General features: G+C 36.4%; 1 protein-coding gene across 1 annotated transcript in view; it reads right to left on the reverse strand.

Moving 5' to 3' along the window:
- LOC137400603 (nuclear exosome regulator NRDE2-like) overlaps positions 1-19,924 on the reverse strand; it is a 33,779-nt gene extending 13,855 nt beyond the window's left edge. Inside the window, exons 1-11 of the mRNA XM_068086934.1 lie at positions 19,798-19,924; positions 15,720-15,959; positions 15,497-15,626; positions 13,941-14,115; positions 12,347-12,420; positions 11,280-11,398; positions 10,299-10,449; positions 7,604-7,790; positions 7,380-7,519; positions 6,296-6,414; positions 4,436-4,594 (exon numbers count right to left, since the gene is read on the reverse strand). Coding sequence (XP_067943035.1) covers positions 4,436-4,594; positions 6,296-6,414; positions 7,380-7,519; positions 7,604-7,790; positions 10,299-10,449; positions 11,280-11,398; positions 12,347-12,420; positions 13,941-14,115; positions 15,497-15,626; positions 15,720-15,959; positions 19,798-19,924 — 1,621 coding nt within the window. The remainder of the gene's footprint in view (positions 1-4,435; positions 4,595-6,295; positions 6,415-7,379; positions 7,520-7,603; positions 7,791-10,298; positions 10,450-11,279; positions 11,399-12,346; positions 12,421-13,940; positions 14,116-15,496; positions 15,627-15,719; positions 15,960-19,797) is intronic.
- Positions 19,925-23,922: the final 3,998 nt, after the last annotated feature.

Genomic DNA, 23,922 nt, shown 5'->3' on the forward strand with positions numbered 1-23,922 from the left:
ATAAAAAGTGATTGGTTGTTATTGCCTACGAACACTAACTTTTACAAGGTCTCAATTTTTATTGAGATGTACACTTACATCTCGCTACCAGCTAGATTCCAAATGCATCGAGAGCCACACGCCTACCCACCTACTGTATACCTTCATGTTTACTAATCCGGGAAAAACTATTGTAAGCCTTTAATAGCGATGTGTGTACACACGGTTGGAATCTGAACTCCACATGTACACCCCCTCCGCGTATACTATTTATGCGAAAGAAATTTGAAGGTAAATCATGAGATGGAATAGAATTACCAACATATTTGATTATGCGAACAATGCTTTAAGGGCTGCTACAATGCTTTAAGGGCTGCTACAATGCTTTAAGAGCTGCTACAATGCTTTAAGGGCTGCTACAATGCTTTAAGGGCTGCTACAATGCTTTAAGGGCTGCTACAATGCTTTAAGAGCTGCTACAATGCTTTAAGAGCTGCTACAATGCTTTAAGAGCTGCTACAATGCTTTAAGGGCTGCTACAATGCTTAAAGGGCTGCTACAATGCTTTAAGGGCTGCTACAATGCTTTAAGGGCTGCTACAATGCTTTAAGGGCTGCTACAATGCTTTAAGAGCTGCTACAATGCTTTAAGAGCTGCTACAATGCTTTAAGAGCTGCTACAATGCTTTAAGAGCTGCTACAATGCTTTAAGGGCTGCTACAATGCTTTAAGGGCTGCTACAATGCTTAAAGGGCTGCTACAATGCTTTAAGGGCTGCTACAATGCTTTAAGAGCTGCTACAATGCTTTAAGAGCTGCTACAATGCTTTAAGAGCTGCTACAATGCTTTAAGAGCTGCTACAATGCTTTAAGGCCTGCTACAATGCTTTAAGGGCTGCTACAATGCTTAAAGGGCTGCTACAATGCTTTAAGGGCTGCTACAATGCTTTAAGGGCTGCTACAATGCTTTAAGGGCTGCTACAATGCTTTAAGAGCTGCTACAATGCTTTAAGAGCTGCTACAATGCTTTAAGAGCTGCTACAATGCTTTAAGAGCTGCTACAATGCTTTAAGGGCTGCTACAATGCTTAAAGGGCTGCTACAATGCTTTAAGGGCTGCTACAATGCTTTAAGGGCTGCTACAATGCTTTAAGGGCTGCTACAATGCTTTAAGGGCTGCTACAATGCTTTAAGAGCTGCTACAATGCTTTAAGGGCTGCTACAATGCTTTAAGAGCTGCTACAATGCTTTAAGGGCTGCTACAATGCTTTAAGGGCTGCTACAATGCTTTAAGAGCTGCTACAATGCTTTAAGGGCTGCTACAATGCTTTAAGAGCTGCTACAATGCTTTAAGAGCTGCTACAATGCTTAAAGGGCTGCTACAATGCTTTAAGAGCTGCTACAATGCTTTAAGGGCTGCTACAATGCTTTAAGGGCTGCTACAATGCTTTAAGGGCTGCTACAATGCTTTAAGGGCTGCTACAATGCTTTAAGGGCTGCTACAATGCTTTAAGGGCTGCTACAATGCTTTAAGGGCTGCTACAATGCTTTAAGAGCTGCTACAATGCTTTAAGGGCTGCTACAATGCTTAAAGGGCTGCTACAATGCTTTAAGAGCTGCTACAATGCTTTAAGGGCTGCTACAATGCTTAAAGGGCTGCTACAATGCTTTAAGGGCTGCTACAATGCTTTAAGGGCTGCTACAATGCTTTAAGGGCTGCTACAATGCTTTAAGGGCTGCTACAATGCTTTAAGAGCTGCTACAATGCTTTAAGGGCTGCTACAATGCTTTAAGAGCTGCTACAATGCTTTAAGGGCTGCTACAATGCTTTAAGGGCTGCTACAATGCTTTAAGAGCTGCTACAATGCTTTAAGGGCTGCTACAATGCTTTAAGAGCTGCTACAATGCTTTAAGAGCTGCTACAATGCTTAAAGGGCTGCTACAATGCTTTAAGAGCTGCTACAATGCTTTAAGGGCTGCTACAATGCTTTAAGGGCTGCTACAATGCTTTAAGGGCTGCTACAATGCTTTAAGGGCTGCTACAATGCTTTAAGGGCTGCTACAATGCTTTAAGGGCTGCTACAATGCTTTAAGAGCTGCTACAATGCTTTAAGGGCTGCTACAATGCTTTAAGAGCTGCTACAATGCTTTAAGAGCTGCTACAATGCTTTAAGGGCTGCTACAATACTTTAAGGGCTGCTACAATGCTTTAAGGGCTGCTACAATGCTTAAAGGGCTGCTACAATGCTTTAAGAGCTGCTACAATGCTTTAAGGGCTGCTACAATGCTTAAAGGGCTGCTACAATGCTTTAAGAGCTGCTACAATGCTTTAAGGGCTGCTACAATGCTTTAAGAGCTGCTACAATGCTTTAAGGGCTGCTACAATGCTTTAAGGGCTGCTACAATGCTTTAAGAGCTGCTACAATGCTTTAAGGGCTGCTACAATGCTTTAAGAGCTGCTACAATGCTTTAAGAGCTGCTACAATGCTTTAAGGGCTGCTACAATGCTTTAAGAGCTATCGTAACATTTGTCTTATGTCTTCACAAATGGTTGAAATCATGAATTGGAACGCAGCATATGGAGCCCGTGACAATAGGTTTAAAATAACTAGAACAATAAAACCATTTGAATTCAGTTCAGATTTGCTCGCTTCTCACAAGCTTCAGTTGAGATATGCACACTTTTGTTGCTGCAAAGCCATCCCTTTAGTGACACCAATATATAACTTTTGGTAAGATGTTTGGAGGCAAGTTAGTAATATATCCTGTGATCGTAATCGTGATCGTAATATAAACTGTGATCATATGATGGGAAAACTAGCAATTAACTAGGCGAATGTCCGGCAATTTAAAAGAACTTCAAAGTGTGCTCTACTGCATGTATATGTAGAGGGCACATCGGTAGTGCAGATGTACACCCACAGTTTCCATGACTATCGGAATTACTGCTGCCACTTGCCTTTGTCTTTTCATTACTTTTGAGTAGTAAATATTTTTTGATCTTCTGTTTTTCTATTATGGGTAGACTGTATATGCATGTAGGCCTAATGAGATGCACTGTATTTAGTATAATTCTGTATATATACATCTACTACTGAATGCCTGGTGTTGCATGGATAACAAAATAATTACCCCATGAAATAGAGTAATTTACCTGGTAAACCAGTAGTCTAAATCTTTACTAAAACAATAGCCGTGTTTGAAGCCAGCTTAATAATCATTACGCATAATGACCAATATAATATCGTTGACAACGCTAGTTAACAATATATTATTGTAAAAGTAAGCATATACATTACAATAAATCAACGTGTCTTTTTTACTCGCCAATAAAGTTAACCGTTTCGCGGGCGAATTTTCAAAACTAAATCAGACTCCCATGGGCGAATTAATTTTCCAAAAAATCAATTTTTTTTAAAAGGTTCATACACTTTTCTGTGTGTTATTATGTGCATATATCTATGTTTAAAGGTGCATATGTATACATGTATATGTCCATAGGCATATATATATTATAAACAAATAAAAATGTATAACATAAAATATATGCTTTTCATAATAATTGTCTATTTACGAATGATATTTTCGAAAGCATTCTTCTTTACAAAGGCCCACATCACAGTCTTTGCACCATGTACTTATTTGTGTAACAAAGAGCTCCCACAAAAATGTACTTCCTGGATTGACAGGCTCAACAAACTTTTCAAAATACTCTACTGGTTGAGCATCTACTGGAGTAAATACTGGGCCTGTCACTGCTATAAACTGCTGAATTGTAGGAGATTTATCTCTGTTTATGTTGGTTATATTCTTCCAGGCACTGGCATCACTCCTACTCACACCCTCATCATTACTGCTACCAGCCTTTTCATCACTGTCACTTCCAGATGGAAAGTCATTCCAATCACAATTCAAACCTGATTCACTGTCATCTCTTGTTACTAAATCTAAAAAGTAACTGTCAGCTCTGAATCTCTTAGTAATTTCGGTACTAGTACTTGCTTTATTAGAATAATCTCGGGAGGTTCTTTTAGAAGTCGCCATGACGGTAAACTAAAGTCAAACTCTCAAAAAATTCAGTAAATAAAAGCTAAAACCGAAACAAGAAAAATAAAAGTTGATAAATTATTTAGAACAATTTTCTGATTTTTTTCGAAAGTTTATTTATTCATCACTGCTAAAAACGATCGTTTTTTTCAACCTTAAAGTCAATTTTTGAGGCTAACCGAAACTACTATATCGTAGCTTGCTATTGGTAATAAAAGTAAACAAAAAACGGTATTTAGCTAACCAGAAACTGCAATAATAAAATATGTTACCGAAACGACAAAAACGTCGCACTGCCCATTAGCAGCCGTATCGCAAAGAGCCAAAAACCTCGCTCTGCCCGCTAAAGGGTTAATATAATAAAAATTTGCTAATTGATACATTTTAGATATGGTAACATCGCTATACTCACCTGAATCATAGAAATCCTGAAACGACTGGACCGCCTGCTCATGAGTCTCACACGAAGATGGGCGATGGAGATTGAATTCTATCATTGCTCGAGCAATGGCCACTGCCTTTTCAGTACAATTGGCAAGGTGAAGTAGGTCACAGAGCTCCAAGAGAATTTCTACAAAAAGTAGAGCATGAGTAATGTAAAATAGCACAACTCCTGGATTTGAACACGAGTGGAAGGAGAAAGCCTCAGAGAACCTGTTTCATAGAGAGCCTGTTTCTCAGAGAGGCTGTTTGCTTCAGAAAGTCTGTTGATAATTTGGGTCTTGCTTGATACAGATTTATCAAAACACTTCAATCAGCATTCAATCTCATCCACTTGCAATCTCTTGGAGTGTTATCTTCCCTTTGTGATGTTATAAAGTCTTTGTATGAAATTGATCAGACATCCCTGAGCTCGATGGTAAAAGAGAGTTGGTGGCCGGAAAGACATCCAACAGCTGGTGAGAGGCGAGTGACTTGTTCGCTTTATGCTGTATTCGTTTACTAGCTCACAGCTCAAGATAAATCCACATACAGTGGACCCTCGATATACGATTTTAATTAATTTTGGTTTTGGCACCGTGAGGTGAAAATTTCAAATAGAGGGACATAGAAACCCGCAGTAATTGTTTAATGCAAACACCCCCGGGTAAAAACATCAAAATTTCATATACGTACTGTACATATTAAAATTAATAACAAATTAGTATGTTTACATTAGTAGATGTAGTACACTACAGTACCTTTAGTGTATTTAGTATATTTAGTGATTATGATCTGCAATAAAATGTAACATTACCATGTACTATGCGCAGTTTGTACCATAGGGAGTTCTTATCTTCAAAACAGACGTATAACATAAACTTTGAATTTAACTTAAATGAATTTAGCTTACTAAACACATACTTAAAGCTAAGTTTTAGTATGTAATTTACTAAACTAAACTTCAACTTTGTCATCGGCTAAAAATTTATCACCAATCGTTTTCATTACAGCTTATAACAACGAATGACGCTGAACTGAAAGAGAGCGAGCATCGTATCTCTTTCAGGTGTTGTGGGAGGGATTTCGGCAAATAAATTATCGGCATCTTCTTTATTCCGATGTAATTAGCTCACCGACTGCAAAAATTAAATTTTGAGAAAAAGGTTTGTTGATATTGTATAGAGAAAAAATGGTGTATGATGAGGAGAAAAAAACATAGTGTTCCCATCGTAAGTCGAAAAAAAAGGTATAACAGGGACATTGTAACCCGGGGCGCACCGTACTCATGCGTCCATACAACCCCAGCACTTATTATACAATATGCATCACAAGTCAGCGGTCACAATACACTTGCTGTATATAGAGAAATTTAGTTGACATTCCCATACACACTGAGGCACTGGGAAGGATTTACATATACTTCTCTCAACTTACCCGTAATGACTAACAGCAGCACAATGTAGCAATACCTTTCTTAGCAAAAAGTTTTTATGAAGACATAATTATATTGGTAAAGTTTGTCTTCATAGCGTTTTTTAAAAATATCTTTTAAAAAATTCTACAAAAGCTTTGAAAAATATTGACAATAATAATAATGAAAATAATTCAGGTTTGTAATTGACCTGTAATTGACCTGTGCTACTTTCAGTAGCACAGGTCAATAACCTGCGCTTATGAACGCACTTAATGGTTATGAATAATTCCATGATCAAATTTTTCCTGATTATAAAGTTGTCATGCTATAAATATATTAGTAGTCCCAATAGGGCCACTTGCAGTTACGCCTTTACTTATATTCACATGTTAGTCATACACCTCGGAGAAAAAAAGAACCTTGCAAAGCACCTACCTATCATATGCTCCACAGTGTTGGGAAGGCAGCGGTGAGATTTAAGCAACCCTTGGCTGACCCGTCGCAGAGAGTTGAGACACTTGGCATAGGCTTTGACTAAAACGCTCATAGTAAACCTATAAAACAAGTAGCAGGTTTGAACCACTTTCCTATCATGTGCCTTACCTTTAGAACATTCTAGAACTACTGTTGTATCATATATTCCTTGTATCACTCATGAACAGCCTAAGCCCTAATTACGACCAAGATAGAGCTGTATTTTGCTTAACATCACGGATATGGAGTTGTCTACCACTTCCTAAATCTGCCATAGCCCACTAGCACATACATGCACAATAATGAATATAGTAGAAAGGGCAAGAAAACAGTTTAGTTTCCTAAAATTATAAAATACTAATACGCTGGGAATCACATGTGCGGTGAGAGATCATCATGTGTAATAATTATCTGTACAGTTATTCTACAAAGCAGCAAGGTGGCCTAGTAGTGCTGTTGGTAGCGTGCCTGGCTGCTAAGCCGAATGTCCCAGTTCAGATTCCATGTGATATAATCTTTTTCCAACATCCACCCGTGGCTTTGGATGAACACGGCTCTGATTATAGTAACGACTGAATGCCCAGCACTGCACGGGTAGTAGAAAATTTACCTGATGATTTTGAGTAACTTACTCGAAAAGCTAGATCTTTACTCAAATCTTTACTAAAATAATACTCGTGTTTTGGGCCAGCTTAATAATTGTTACGCGTAATGGTCAACAGCGCTTGTTATTAACCTCAAGCAAGCGCTTTAAGCGTGAGTATCTTAACCAATGTAATGATTGTTTGTTAAATGAATCTATAGTATTCTGTGTAGCTTAATGGTTAAGTTTACCACTTCCATATCTGGAGGTCTAGATATCAAATCCATCGCAGTGCAGATTTTTCAGTGCTAAGATTTTGATTGTTATAGCTGGACACAAGGTTTGTCAAAAAGACGAACACCAATATAGATTGATTGATAGTTGACAATTGAGTGACCAGTGAATAGTTGGCAGATTTACAAACAGGACATAAAAATGAACAGAAATACATATATGACTAACTTGGAAAAGCAGGTTTTGACATGGTGTAGGTAGCCCTTCCAAACTTGTACATTGTTCACATGAGCAAATGTTAGTTTCCTCCATTCCTCATTGAGATCTGCCGAGTCAAGACTCTTGCTCTGCAGCTCGAGACGCTTGAGCTGAACCAGAGACAAGAATAAAGAGTAAAAGAGAAAATCGAAATTGAATAAAAACAAGAGTCGCATTATAACCTGAATGCATACCATGAGCTGAAGAGAAGACGGGTTGTGTTTAAGAGCTTGGGCTAAGATGGCCAACTTCTTGTCCTGTATCAGCTTGTCAGTGAACAGTTTGCTGCTTTCATCATCAGTTCGCTGTTCGAGGAGGCCATCTTGCACCTCTATAAGTTTTATCCACAGAGCTATATTGTCTGGTGTCTCGCGCAGAGATCTAGAAATGTGAAGATCTTTGATGTAATAGAAAATATTATCACATAACTAGCAATTATTGAATTAAAAGGTTGTACTAAAAATAAAACTGTACAATTATTACACAATATAAAATAATTAATAAAACCGTCGTACTTGCCGGTACCTCTTATGTCAGCCTCCTTAGTAATTAACCACCTTTGTAGGTGGCTAATTACTAACGACCTGAGGATTGACGGCAACAGGTCATCAAACTGTCACACAGTCAGTGACAAAAAACTGAGAGATAGTGAAACAGTTTAGCAAAGTCCTTTTTAGTTGTCATACAGTGAAAACTCTCCTTACAAAATTAGTTCATTCCAGAAGCCCTTTCATAAGTAGAAAATTTTGTAAATAAAAACCGCTTTTATCATATAAATGTCTTAACTCGTTCCAAGCCACCACAAAACTCAAATGTAATATTTGTACATATGTACAAAAGCAACAAAAACGACACGATTGTATATTTAGCATTGGCTTTGACTGTCTGGATGAGGCAAAGATTGTGGGAAGTAAGTGTACAGGGGACAGAAGAGATGGGTGTTGTACTGTTGTCTTAGTTTTTTGTTCAGAATAAATGTTTTCAGAACGTAAATAAAAGTATTTATTTACATCGGCACAAACCAAAAAACTATGTCATCAAACAAAACAAAAGTTGTCCTACTCTGTATATGATACAAGATAACTCCAAACTATATAATGAACAAAACAAAATGTTTGTTATTTACTGACTTTCGCTACCACATGAAAGTGAATGAGACGCATAGTACATCAGACCCACAGGAACCAAACGGGCCATTGTACATCACACCCACAGGAACCAACTGAGCCATTGTACATCACACCCACAGGAACCAAACGGGCCATTGTACATCACACCCACAGGAACCAAATGAGCCATTGTACATCACACCCACAGGAACCAAACGGGCCATTGTACATCACACCCACAGGAACCAAATGAGCCATTGTACATCACACCCACAGGAACCAAATGAGCCATAGTACATCACACCCACAGGAACCAAATGAGCCATTGTACATCACACCCACAGGAACCAAATGAGCCATTGTACATCACACCCACAGGAACCAAACGGGCCATAGTACATCACACCCACAGGAACCAAATGAGCCAAAGAACAAACTAACAAACGAGTCAAAATACGAAAGGTCATTCGGCTTTTCCTACCTAGAAATATCTTTTGTAAGTAAGTAGAAGCAAACTTTCGATCAAAAGGCATTTCATAACTTGAAAATGTCGTATGTAGAGCCTTTCGTAGGTTGCGGTTCTATTGTACAGGGCACCCTCAGGTTACGGTGTTCCTGTTTTACAGTTTTTTCGCCTTACGATGTGAAAAATGATGTTTTTTGTCCCCTCTTTATGGCATTTTTCTTGCTATGCGACAACAAAATGCCATTCGAAATTCCATTTTGGTGTTTGGTGTAATGAGCAATACGTAGAAAGCACGAAAATGCCGATATGTTATTAATCAAAATCTCTCCCACAACACCTGAAAGAGATACGATGCTCGCTTTCTCTCAGTTCAGCATTTTTCGTGTCTCCGTAAATGCTTGATAATAAAGATTAAATAAAGATTAGTGGAAAGTGAGCGAAAGTGAAAATTTATTGTGCATTTTAGCGTTTAATATAATATTTGCTATAAACTTTAATTCATTATATGTATATAACTGTATAACAACACATATAACTTTAATATGTGGGTCCAGCCATGGGTCCCAAGATTGATAATGACGTCAAAGGAAGAACTAAAAAAATGATTACCATGGCAACAAAGCTAGAGTTCCTAGTTTAACTATAAGTTAACTATAGTTACTAACAGTAGTATACCATTTTGTCATTAATTTTTAATATGTACAGTACGTATATAAAGCTTTCATGTTTTCTTAAAGAGGTGTTTGCATTAGATGAATACTATAGGTTTCTATACTCGTCTATACGATATTTTTGCCTTACGAAGCCAACACCAGAATGAATTAATGTTGTATGGGGAGGATCCACTGTATTAATGTTGTATGGGAAGGGTCCACTGTATTAACGTTGTATGGGGAGGGTCAACTGTATTAACGTTGTATGGGGAGGGTCCACTGTATTAACGTTGTATGGAGAGGGTCCACTGTATTAACGTTGTATGGGAAGGGTCCACTGTATTAACGTTGTATGGGGAGGGTCAACTGTATTAATGTTGTATGGGAAGGGTCCACTGTATTAACGTTGTATGGGGAGGGTCCACTGTATTAACGTTGTATGGGGAGGGTCCACTGTATTAACGTTGTATGGGGAGGGTCCACTGTATTAACGTTGTATCGGGAGGGTCCACTGTATTAACGTTGTATGGGGAGGGTCCACTGTATTAATGTTGTATGGGGAGGGTCCACTGTATTAATGTTGTATGGGGAGGGTCTACTGTATTTGTAAATGTGAAGATTGGAAAGAGAGTATGATTCAAATACAAAGACATAAACTAACCGGTTGTAGAACGCAATGCTCTGAGAAACAGAGGAGTCGAGGTAAGAGGAGACAGGTGGCGGACTTGAGCCGTCGGTTGGTGCTTTTCCTTGAGTCCAGAGGAGAGTTGACTCATCAAGTATACCAAGTGGGTTCTCTTTGTTCCTCGCTCCTGTCAATTCACATGTGGATATAAATATTGTATTCAATACATGAGCACTGTACAGTGATAATATATATGATTCAGCAGACTGGAATGGTACAAAGTAGCATTATGTAAAGATACCAACTATACACCATCTTGCACAATGATGAAAACCATACCTCCAGCGATGTAGCAATTTTAACAAAATATACACAAAGATCAATTTACAGTTACACATAAATATGACTTTTTTAACATTTGATAAAAATTTGAAGAAAGCTGTCTGAAGCTACATGAAGTAATTACTTGAAGCATTCATCACTATTTTAGAGCTGGTGGATTATCCTCTCATGAGCAAGTATGACCGTATACTTAATCTATACGGTATGAAGTTTTTCATGATATGAAGTTTGAAAGTTAGAACGGTAATTGTTACATGTTAAATAAAAATAAATTGTCTGTTCAAAGACTTTTATTACCCGGGCATCCACCTAGTAGCAATATAAATTTACATATCCCGCAGACTAGAATAACAGAACAATGTACACAACATTACCAAATATAACATATATACAATACATATATGTAAAAAGGCATACAATAAATAGCACATAGAATATTATACAGTTATGGTATATATACTTCCACTTTTATGTAACAAAATTATCTAACCATAGAAGGATATCCATAGAAGGATATCCCATTAGAGCTTAAGAGACATCAGCATGCATTGTGTAGTATCTATATATAATATAAATGTAATATATATATATAAATTATTAGTGTATACATATATAATTTATATATATAAATTATTAATAAATTATAAAAGCAACATAAAAACAGAGGTGACTAACCAGGAGGCGTTGAGTGAGGACAGGGAATGAATGGTGACTCAGAAAAATCAATATTAGCGTGAGGGTTCAATTTTTCACCTGGTCTGTAGGAGGCTTGTCTGCTAGCTCGCTTGTAATACCTGAAACAGTGTTTAAAACACGAACAATTCCATAAAAACGTTTAGCATATGTAGTAGATATGTAAAGAATATGAATAGGATATATATACAAAACTAATTTTAGGTCTTTTCTCTATATAACAATAATAATAACTACTATTCAAGGCATAAGTCCGAAAGTTCATAGCTGGTCTAATGAGAATCCTCTTTACCATGTTCTGACAACTCCGTTATTATAACCATTCTCTTAAGATGGTTATTTTTTTATTAAATTATGCACAGTTTTCGATATATTTACATTAAATCCGTCAGCAGTAATTAATTTAAATTTTCACAGCAATTTTAATATAAAACTTACTGTTTTGTTTCAATATTAATATATAAACAATTTTTTTCAATTTCACAAAACTCATAAAATCTGTATTGCTTGAAGCTATGTCTTTAAAAATAAAATAAACCTTCAAGTTCTAATTTATCTAATCACAAATTGAGTAATAATGTAATCAAAATTGTGAAATAGTTTTGATAATTTGTATCACACATCTAAGAACCTCCTATTAAGCTCATTCCTTATCATGCTTATAGAGTCAACTAATAACATTAAAACTGTTTGATAAATGAAAAAAAATTTGGATAAAATGTGTAAAGCAAATGAAAACAGGCACTATCAATTTTATATAGCACATATATTTAGGCTTTCAGTTTGGACAGACTGAATGGCGAATTCTCAAAGATAGTTTGTTTAACAACATTTCACATTCCAAAGTGTGAGGAATTCTGTCAAGGGCTTATCTCTTACGTTCAGTTACACTTCACCAATCTTCACACCCAGGTTCCTAGCTATAATAATGGCAGCTATGAGAACCCTTCCCTTACTAATAATGTACCTTTGACCAAGCTAATTTCAGCTACAATAAATATGTCTTAAATGAGCAAAAAATGCAAGAACAAACCCATAAAGGAACCTACCTTTCTATCTGTCGAGATTTTCCTTGTTTTTGTATCCATAAATGATATTGGTCTCTTTTGAGACCCCAAGGCACCTACGATATATTCACATAAACACGCAGTAGTAGTAGTATTAGAATTTGCTGCAATATCAATTACATGCTGCCGCAATGAAAATGTGACATTTGACAAACAGTTTTATGCATTGTAAGAACATGACAAGATGTTGCACCCTACAGCAATACACAGTCAAATCACAAACCACCATCGTTTCTACCTACAACAGGGGTTCCCAACCTTTTCTGTTCAGTTCCCCCCTTAATGCCTTTTCATAAATTTGATTTCCCCTCCGCACTTTTAACTCACATAACTAAAAACAACCGATACAAATTATAATCTCATTTTATAGTACATATCTAAACATATAACAACATAATATTAATTTTTATACAGCATGCATACAACACACAAGCATACATGACCTTCAGCACAGCGGTGAATCGGTTTATAACTAGGTTAACTTTCTATCCAATCAAAATCTAGATGGATGTTTTCACACATATCTATGTTCTGACTGGTAGCTGATTATTAACAACTAATGTTATAGATAAATCCAAAATGTTGAATGATGAAACCCAAACTCACACGGCACTGCAGGACATAAATTAAAAATTTAACAAATCCGACACCTCTCTGTTCCCCTTGTATATTCAAAATTCCCCCCTTGGGGGATTCCTCCCTGGTTGGGAACCCCTGACATACAAGTTTGTCAATATACAGTAGAAGGTAAAATTTGAGCAAATATTAATTTTTATGTACAAAGTGATTTCCGACATACAATGTCCAAAATTTTCATAATAAAAAAAGTCATAATAATTTTGTAAGTCAAGTAAAAACGTTCATGATATTAAATGAAAGAATAATAAAAATATAAGTAAATTGACTTAAATTATATCTGTGGTTAAGCTAGAGTAAATTAGACTACGCGTTTCTATCACTCATTCCACTGCCAAATGTAAGCGTAGCCAAGGTTTAATTTCTGATCTCTAAGGCAAAGTAACAAAAGATTATTTTACTGATTATTACGTTATTTATTTAGTTTACACATATAATGTGTGAACTCTGATTTCTTATATAGTTTTATAAAATACATTTGTTTTAATGCAATAAATAAATACTTTAAACGTTCAACTTTGCTTTTTAGTTCTGAAACGAATTAAACAAAATGCAATCAGAATCTTATTAGAATATTTGCCTCGTCATAGATGTTTTCGACAAATGTTGCAACACATTCACTTTATATGTCTGTAAAACACTTAAGTCAAGAAACTCATTAAATCTGGTCATCTATATTTAAAAATTATTTTTAAAATTATTATGTAAATAATTAATACATCAAAAAAATTGATAAATTAACAACATTATAGTCAAACATAGTTTGATGAACATGAGTATTCTTGTTGCTGATGCCACTGTAAACACCAACCTATTTTAAATATCACAAAGCAAACACATGTATTTTAAATCCATTTTCACTATTTCATACCCACGACGAGAAAGGGTTGTGTGATGAGGAGCTAGCATGGCATACAACAGAGGGGTAAGGTCTCGTTACCTTGGAGAAAGCCTTGTATTTAGATAAGTGTTGTCTGTTCATGCTGCCAAAGCTGTAGTTGTCCCGATCCCTTTTCCTATCTAGTCTATAGCCATCAGCGTAACCCAAGCCTCTCATATCCTCCAGGAACACTTTATTTGGAGGAGGAACGGTTATGACCTTTTTATTTCCCTGCCTGTTACGATCGATTGACATTATGTGACCAAGACTGTAGATTGTAAATGTACACATAGCATTATTGCAATGAAATAAATTTACTCCATATCAAAAATAAATTATGATTTTTATAGCTAAGCTATTTGAACATGCAAACTCAAGCAAACACATAATGAAATGCTAACACATGCGGAGAAGTGATGTACTTGACAACTCAGGAAAAGGTCAAAAGGGCAAAAGCCTGATCTACAACAGTTGGGCATCAGAAACAATCTAGACCATGCAACTCAACAAACATTATCAAAGAGAGAGAATACTCTACTTTGACAACTTTTAGTTTGTAAAAAATGCTCATTTACTGTTCAGTAGAAAGATTGTCAAGGTTGTCAGGCTCAATATATACTAAGTATGTTGCCTCATGCAGTCTAACCTATTAAATGCAGTCTATGAAATACAGTCTAACCTCTATTGACCTTGACCTTTGACATTACCCTAACATACAACTTTTACAACATATGATGGTGAGTTTTAGCAAGTGTTTGATTTAGGTACAAAGTAGTTTCCAACAAACAATGTTAAAAGTTTTTGAAATACTGAAAATTATAAGCGATACATAAAAAGGATAATAATGACAGTGTATGCATGAGACAAACTAGCTCAACCTCTATCTTGTCAAGGTTAGAATAAATTACATCCTGTATCTCTACCAACACTTCCAACTCCAAACCTACTCATTACCGAGTCTACACATCCATTCACTTGTCTCTGAAGAGTAACGACAGTAAAACATTAAATATTAAGTAGTAACATATTAATTCTATTGAATATTACTTTATAAATTGATTCTTTTACAAAAAACTTTTTTACATCTAGCTTCTTTACTTTTATTTGGTTTTATATGCTGCTTTGTTTTAACGATATGCACAACTACCAACTGAATCCATCAATGAGTAATCATTAATTGATTCAGTTGAGTAATTAATAAGTAAGATTGTTGATCTGTTGAGTGAATAAAACTAATTATTGAGTATGCTTAAGGAAATATTAGGCTTTAACATACATTTAGGCTCTAGATGTTTAGCTACACATGATACAGTACTGAGGGATACTTTAAACAACAAAAAACCATTGAAATCTCGAGTGGACAAAATGTATCTCAATGCACCGTTGTAATGAGTATGGAGTCTGACTATGGTAGCGAGTTGCATAGTCAATGCACCGCTGTAATGAGTATGAAGTCTGACTATGCTAGCGAGTTGCATGGTCAACGCACCGCTGTAATGAGTATGGAGTCTGACTATAGTAGCAAGTTGCATGGCCAAGAGTACCCTAAGAAGAAACCTATATGAAATGGTAGGGCGAGATACCACAAGTAGAGTAAGAGATCAGGGAATGCTTACTGCAGTTCCTTGTGAGATTTCCTTATAGGAGATTTGCTTCGAGACCGCTTATGCTTTTTAGACTTTTTAGTTCTGTCTGATTTGTTTTTCTTCTCTTTTTTCTGCTTTATATCTTCAGATTCATATTTGTCTAAAACAATCGTATTTCAGTCAGTAATTCTACTCCGTATAACTTTGATGACTTCAGCTATAAATATTGTTAGTGTGTGTATAAATTCTATACCTGCTGATCTTGGACTCTGTCTGTTTCTTTCCTGCTGAATTTCGTTTGCTTCTTCACCCTTTTCCAGCAGAGCATCCACATGTGTATTAACCACATTCACTTCTTCATTTCTCTGAAGCTGAATGCCAGCTTGTATTTGGACCGAAACCGCATCTTCCTCTTCAGCATCTTGACTTCCTGCGCAAGGCTTTAACAAATCTGCTTTGAAGCTAGAGTTTTGAAGCCAGTCTCCATAAAAATCTAAAAAGTTGTATACATGTAGTTAATGAAGGATTTTTTAGATTGTATGCAAATGTAAATAATGTTTGGTCAAATAATTATATTGCATAAAGTCAACAGTATTAGTTATTAACGTCAAGCAAGCGCTTTAGGCGTGAGTATCTTAACTAATGTAATGACTATTTGCCCAAAAAATCTATTGTATTCCATGTAGCTTAATGGTTAAGTTCCCCGCCTCTAGAACTGGAGGTTCCGAGATCAAATCCAGTGTCGTGCGAATCTTTCATTGCTAGATTTTAGTTGCGATAACTGGACACAGGGTTTAACAAAAAGACAAACACGGAGGAGATATATATATAAACATCAAAAATGTCCTGAAATCAATAGGAATGAAATTTGAACAGGCAGAGGAACTTGGCAAGGATAGAAAGGACTGGCATAGTAGGATAGGGAAAGCTACCTGAGCTGGAGAGACAGCACAAATCAAATCACAACGAAGCAGATGATGATGAAATTATATTCCTCCCTTAAGTGGGGCATATTTGGTGAAAAAGCAGCCTAAACTTCAAGATATAGCGATTTGTACTGTGAGGGTCCATAATATCACACACAATGAGGCCTATCAAATTTGGTGTTTCTTTACAGTGCTGATGACGCTAGCCTTTGGACTAAAAAAATGCAATGCTTGTCGGCATTGTAGATTAGCTGCATAGTTTAACAAATGGAATTCAACATTAATACTAGAAATTGAGTGATTATGAAGAGTGAGTTACACCCATATGGATTACATGCTAAAAATTAGGTTGACAGCACCGAGTAGCTTGGATGCGACGCATGTTGTGACATTGAATTTCGATGCAGGGTTGTGACGCATTAGAACCATGCGTTAATTTCATATGCAAGTACGCAGAAATGTCGTACGCAAAGGTATGCAGCAATTTTGAAGTGCATTACCCTGGCTTGTTGCTAAGAATGCTGAAATTAAACCAAAAGTGGAATGACAGCACCTATTACATCTTTCATGATAGTACGCTTTGTAGAGATTTATTGTTACTGCAATTGCGCTCCTACTGCGAAATTCCCACTGCGATCTACTGTGCCTTTAGGTCCAGGACATATTACCTGAAACTCAGCAATTTATGTATACTGTGGATGTGTATTCTTCAACACTTGAAACTACATGCGTACTGCAACTGCATTTCAATATGAAGTTGTAAAAGGGGATTCAACTGACTTCACCGGCTTTCTTCTTCATACGATTTTCTAAGGCTCTATACTGAATTGTGAAAAACTGTCAGATGCTCTGTTTAGCAAGCTCATGAACTTGCGCTCTATTTCTCAGATCATTTTGAAATAAGGAGTTAGGTATTATCACCATTCCGATAGATGAAGTTAGGGTATTTGCGTTGGATTCTCATTAAAGAATAGAGAAAGCATAATATTATTATGCTTTATTAGTTATCTTGAGGTGTTGACTGATGTTCTAAAAAAAGAATCAAGGAGATTGACCCCCTAGAAGCTGAGATATAGACAGCCAAACACAGGTCTACCTAATAAAGAATCAGAGGAAAACCCTTCGAAAATCCCGAAAACTGTGACGTATAAAATCGACTTAATGGTCATGTGCCGGAGTTGCGCACCCTTACCGCCGTTACTTATAATGATTGTTTTGGCTACGAGATGTGAAACGCTTCTCGCGATAGTAAATAATTTACATACTAGCTCTGGTTTCTCAGGAAAATCATCCAAACATTGTGTGGTAAAGGCATTTGCCCACAACCCCTCGCCATGATTTTTTAAAGCAGAAGAGCAGATTTTGACTATTGTGCTTCAAATTTTAACTCAATCTCCACGGATATGCTCCGAAGATCATCTGTTCAACGAACGACGCGTGTATAGTCTATACGCGATATCCGCGATTGCAGTTTGTTTAGAATAAGAAATAGGAATGGGACTTTTTGTTCCTTCATCATTTTTCTACTGTGTATCTACTGCAGCATTCAGTTGATTTTCATGATTATCGTCACTAGTAACAGACTGGAAGTTCACTACAGCCATAATCTTAAAAAAACTAACTTGACCGTGCTGCTCTTGCTATAAGAAAAGAAAACGATAACTTTTGCTTTGATTTTTCTATTGATCTATTATCTTATCTAGGATTATTTTTTATGATTTATATAATATTCATAATGCATATTATACAAAATAATAATATAACTGCCTCTAGAATAAATGATGTAACTAATATAATTTGTAGAAAATTCCAAATGATAACCGAGATTGATGATTGATTTAATTGATTCTATTTATTAGCTATAGGGCAAGGCCAAGCATGGTGTCACACACAAAGGCAATTTTTTTTCTGCCTTTAGCAACCATAATTTTTAGTTAATTGGCAAGCAAACATGTTCAGACATGTGGAAACACAAAAGTTTTCATAATGAAATCTTCTCTTATGAAAATATTGGGCATGCAAGTAGGTTTTTCTGGTATGGTGTGTGACGTGCGGGACAATTGATCATCTCTTCTCAAACTTTGCAATTCATTCTGAAATAAATTTTTCTTCCTTTTTATAATCAATACTATAGTGGATTTTATAGCCCAGGTGTTTTTTCCTAGCAAATGCAAATTTTTCCTTACCATTTAGGCAAGCAAAAAGTAGTTTGTCCCGCGCGTCACAATTTAAGTGCATTTAGTTGCAGCCTGTTCTTTCAAAGCTGTCTGAGATAAAAAATTCTCATCTATAATTTGATTTTGGGCTGATATAGCTTAGCCAAACGCGCCAATTTGCTGAAAATACTGCAAGTTATAGTTTTATAGGTACATGGAAGTATTTGTGACGCGCGGGACAATTTTAATAATATGGTGATGTCTGCCTTTGTTTGGGAGTTCTCTTTGATACTCTGGTATGTGTAAGTAATGCTGGATATTCCAAGTCTTAAAAGCCAGTTTCTTTGAGAAAAATAATGAATTAGAATTATTTTATGAAGTTTTGTAACTCAAAATATGGAGCTTGTCAAGATTACTCTTTTGATACACACACACACACCTAGCATGCAAATCACGAGGTAATCCTTGAACCAAATGTGTATTTGTAAAGTATGGTTACAAAAATTACTTTCCACTCATGCATTGAATTTTCAGTCAGTAGAGAAAGTAGGTTTCCCTCATAAACACTAAGAATTTTTCAGAGAGAGTAGGTTTGCTTTTTTCACACTTTCAAACTGGCATATGTTCTAATCACTGCCAAACTGCTGTTAACATCATGCTACACTTCCTGTCGGTATGGTAATACTGCCAAAATGACACCATACTAAACGCCATCCTCCCTGTCAGGCAAGGCTGACAGAATAACACCACACTCAACATAACGCTCAGCGTCATGCCATACTTGACGTTATGTTAGATGTCATTTGCTTGCAAGATGCCTAATTCGATGGATCGTAAGCGTAAGAGTAGAGAAATTTTCATAGCACAACATGGATTTAAAGCATTCAGGAAACTAGAGAATGAAAGGTAAAATATATTTAATGCCTATTACACATTTCTGAGCAAGTATACACAAATACGTACAACATTTTTTATCAATCACACTATTTGTGGTTTGATGATGTAAGGTGAATCACGAATTTGAGTAAACATTCAACAGGTTTCATGCCAAATACATGTATATGATATGTACATAATATGGTTTAATCTGTAATGAATATTAGTGTACAGTTTTATGATTTTATAGGTGTAGATAGCACAGGGAGAGAAAGAGATTTTGCATGGCTCCATCAGATTTAGAAGCAAAGCGTGCCAAGGAAAGAGAGAAAGGCCAAATATCGCGCTAAAGAGGCAGAAGCTAATTCAACACCAGGAACAAGCACCTCTTCCATATTTTTAAGCTGACTGTCTGAATGAGGAGCGAGAAAAAAGCTACAGACAGCATTGCCACACTTTCCATGGAGAAAAGCTCTTTTGATTGGTAAATAGCTGTCCATGATGCGCCCGATCAAACAGGATATTGTCCTTCAGGCAGTTTGTCTGCCTAAACCAAAAGCGCGAATGAATTTTCAGCCACGGAACAAGCTGCTTGAATCAACAGTGGAGAAGATAACTTATTTCTACCGGGACAGTAAGATCAGTCGAGAAATGCCAAGCCAGAAGGATACCATCAGTGTAAAAGACAATACTGGTAAGCGATGAAAACTTGGGAAACATTGAACTACACGTTAAGTGACATCTTTGAGATTTTCAAGGAGGAATATCCAGATATCAAGGTTGGCCTTAGTAAATTTAAAAAGAGTTGCGCCCAGTAAATTGCAAGCCAGTTTTAGACATGTATGGTCAAATTGTCTGTGCTTGCAAATACTGCGAAAATGCGGATTTAGCTCTACTGGGACTGCAGCAGGCTAGTGTCTGTTCTTTGGAAATGCCTACTACTTTCCACCAGCTACTGAAAAGAACTGTGTAAAATGGAAAATGAATCATGCTGATTTAAAAAAAAATGGTTTACTGCATGAAAGTCTGACAATCTTTAGGTTATACATGTTTTATGTTTAAATAAAATAAATGCAATATATAATAATATTAATTACTAGTAGGTTTAATACAAATATATTCACTGTTACAATTACAACTCATGGCAATTTGTGGTCTAACAACTACAAAACATAGAAAAATGTTTAATTTTTCATGATGTTATTTTTGTCCCGCGCGTCACAGTCCCGCGCGTCACAGGTGGTTGTCTTCTTTTAAACCTCACAGAGTCATTAAACTTGGTCCTGGAAACAAAATGGTATGTATTCCTAGCAGAAGGACAAAAGAGCTTTGCGCTCGTCAAATAATAATGTTATGAGTTCAAAAATTGAGAAGATTTTTCCAATTGATCAAAGAGTAGTTTTTCTTGTCAAATTATGGTCCCGCGCGTCACACCAGCTTCAATGATTCATAATTTGTTAACACATTTCATGACAAGGATGAAATCTCATTCAGTGGTAGTTGATGTCAAGTACTTTCTAAAACAGTATGAATGACACCGGAATTCCGCATCTGAGCTGAGAGGTATGCGAGGAAGCGTTCAAATGTCCCGCGCGTCACAATCCTGCCAAAAACGGCTTTACCCTATAGTTAAAAAATCTGAACAACGCTAAAGATGAGTCTGAATAGGGAAGCTAAGTAGGAGAACAACAAAACTGAGCTGAACTAGCGAGATAGCGAAATGTTGCGAAATAATAGATGCGTGTAATTATTTTATGCTAAAACTAATCTACACGTCAGAGGGACTGGTTCGGAATTCTAGGAGCGATGATTGTTAGGCCCAATTTGATTGTTCTATACTTCCAGGGATTAAACCAATTAAAACGCCGTGATTGTTATAGGAGAGCGCATTAGTTGGCTTAATTGACCAATGGCACACAAGTCGATTTCATACGTCATATATTGATGATTACCAAAACACTTTTGTTTTTTGGTAGACCTGTGTTTGGCTGGCTATATCTCAGCTTCTGGTTGGTCAATCTCCTTGATTCTTTTTTTAGAACATCAGTCAACACCTCAAGATGAATAATAAAGCATAATAATATTATGCTTTCTCTATTCTTTAACAATACATATTCATATCCTAATATATTTTCATTTCAAATGTATACAACAGACTAATTGTGATCAATTTGTCTGTCCAGTCAACATCAAGTTTGAGCAGCATTCACACCTTGTAATTGTATTGTTGCACCATACAACAGTCAGTACAATACTTAATTCTGTGATGAGTGTTCATGAACATGTGCTGTGAATGTATAGTGTAACGCAAGAGTTCCTACTAGGTTCAGCACTGCGAAATGCACACTAGCAACACTCCCACTGCATCTAGCGCTGCACAGTAGGCAAAATCGCCACTTCAACAATACTGCTTGATATGCATTACGAAATTGTTGTACTGAATGTAGGCCAATATGTATTGTAATAGCAAAAGTATGCAATTATACTGGATGGCTGTGTTTTGCTTACTACTGCTACTACACTGCTCGACTACATAGATATCCAGGCAAAATCTACAGCAACTATTAATGAGAATTCTATCAAGAGAAGAAAATCATACATCCCTGTCTAGTGCATACGACGAGTTGATGAATGTCAAACCAGACAACATGCCAAATACTAGAGCAGCTACAAGAGGAAATCCACCAACAATCTACGCAAAAACATCGGTATATTACAATAGCTTCCTACCGAGAGCAGTTTGTGAACTGAAAACCAAGCTAACAAATCACAGCTAACACAAGTACATAACACAGCTAACTTACAATTAACCAACAATAACCTAGAGCAGTGTAATACATTATAAATTATGATATTCTACTGTTTTTTCTCCTAGTTGCCTAATGAGGCAAAAATTTTGATATACAAATGCTGGTTAAAGACTAAAATTATCTGAGGCGCACCACTCGTTTTTACTCTGGTGCGTACTAATGAAGAAGCGGTAAGAGGTAACTGCAAATCATTTTACATTTGGGCATCAGTGGGTACTTATCAATGCGCAGTTGTGATTTTATTAGTCGTGTTCACAACCTTGATACATGCTAATGTTACTCTAGTAACATAATCATTCAAGATTTATAAATGCTTATAATATAAGAAGTTAAATGAACTCCTAACATTAAAAATAAACATCAATACACAGTGCATAGGCCTATGATGCGGTGCAAAACGCTAACCAAATTGATGTGATACCGTTTGCTGATTGTTTGCTGCCAGATGGAGAAGAGTGCTTTTCATCTGCCAATACACATGGAAATAGGGACATGACTAGAACAAGGTAACTAATAAATTAAAGCATGACGAGTCGGCTTCACGGAGATACGGGCAAAATAGTATAATTCGAATAACTTTCCAGCTACACAGGTGTTCGAGCAACCTTCCATCGGCCTTTGTTAGTAGGTTGATCTCTTCAACATATTCGTTTTAAAAGCATGCAAATTCAACAACAAAAATTCTAGACGTACCGGTTTTGATTTAGTCTTTGGTCTTTTGTATAGGCACTCGACGACATCGGTCTCGAGTTAGCCTCTTGTAAATTCTTGAGGCTACGCGATTTTCTCATAGTTGTTTGGACAACTCCTCAGTTCGCCTGGCTGGCCAACAAGGCTCACGGTTACCCATACCGTATCTTCTTCAGAGTGTTGTAATGATAACCTGGTGCCGATTCCCACACAACAGTAAACTTACGCAACATCAACAGGTAATTTCACTGCATTAGTGCATGTAGTTACAAGCAACGCGATTTGATATCAATTAATCATGACATAATGTCACCACAGCCTTTAGTTTGACTGGACACTCACAACAGTCAATAAAAGTGAAGTACAGTACTTGAAAAAGTGTTTTAGATTTGATCTTTTACAATTACCACAAAAGACAATATTGTCATTAAACTGCACAACTGCCAAAAAGCTGATGTTAACCTTGGATGGTATAAAGAGAGATTTGGATTTTTGCTACTGTACAAAAATTAGTTGTAATGTAACTGGCAATGGTCCAGCATAAAAATCATATTCATGTATATGAAATTACATGAATTCATACATACAGTTTACTACTCCATGAAGAAACACAAAGCTGCGAGCATTGACACACTAAGTTTGGCTTTAAAAAACCCATAATTATTCCTGACTAAAATACCAGCAATGATACGGTAAACACATTGCCATTTCAAGGATTAGATTGAAAGTTGTAAAACTTACAGCAAAGTGTTTTTTAGGTAACAAATGTTAGATCTTTCAATGTGAAAGATTAAAAAGTGATTCATGATTTCACATTTTCTGTGAGGTTTGGCAAAACCATATTAACAAAGTTACTAGTGGGTTAGTAGATTCTAGCTGCTGCCTCCAACAGGCAGGCAGGTGCTTGCAGCAGTTTTGTCTGTATCTTTCTTTCACAGCAAATGCAAGGTGATACTGTTGGCTATAGTATTACAAAACCGAAATAAATCTCATTCCTC

This window comes from Watersipora subatra, chromosome 7 (genome assembly GCF_963576615.1).
Source record: "Watersipora subatra chromosome 7, tzWatSuba1.1, whole genome shotgun sequence".
NCBI classification, from domain to species: domain Eukaryota; kingdom Metazoa; phylum Bryozoa; class Gymnolaemata; order Cheilostomatida; family Watersiporidae; genus Watersipora; species Watersipora subatra.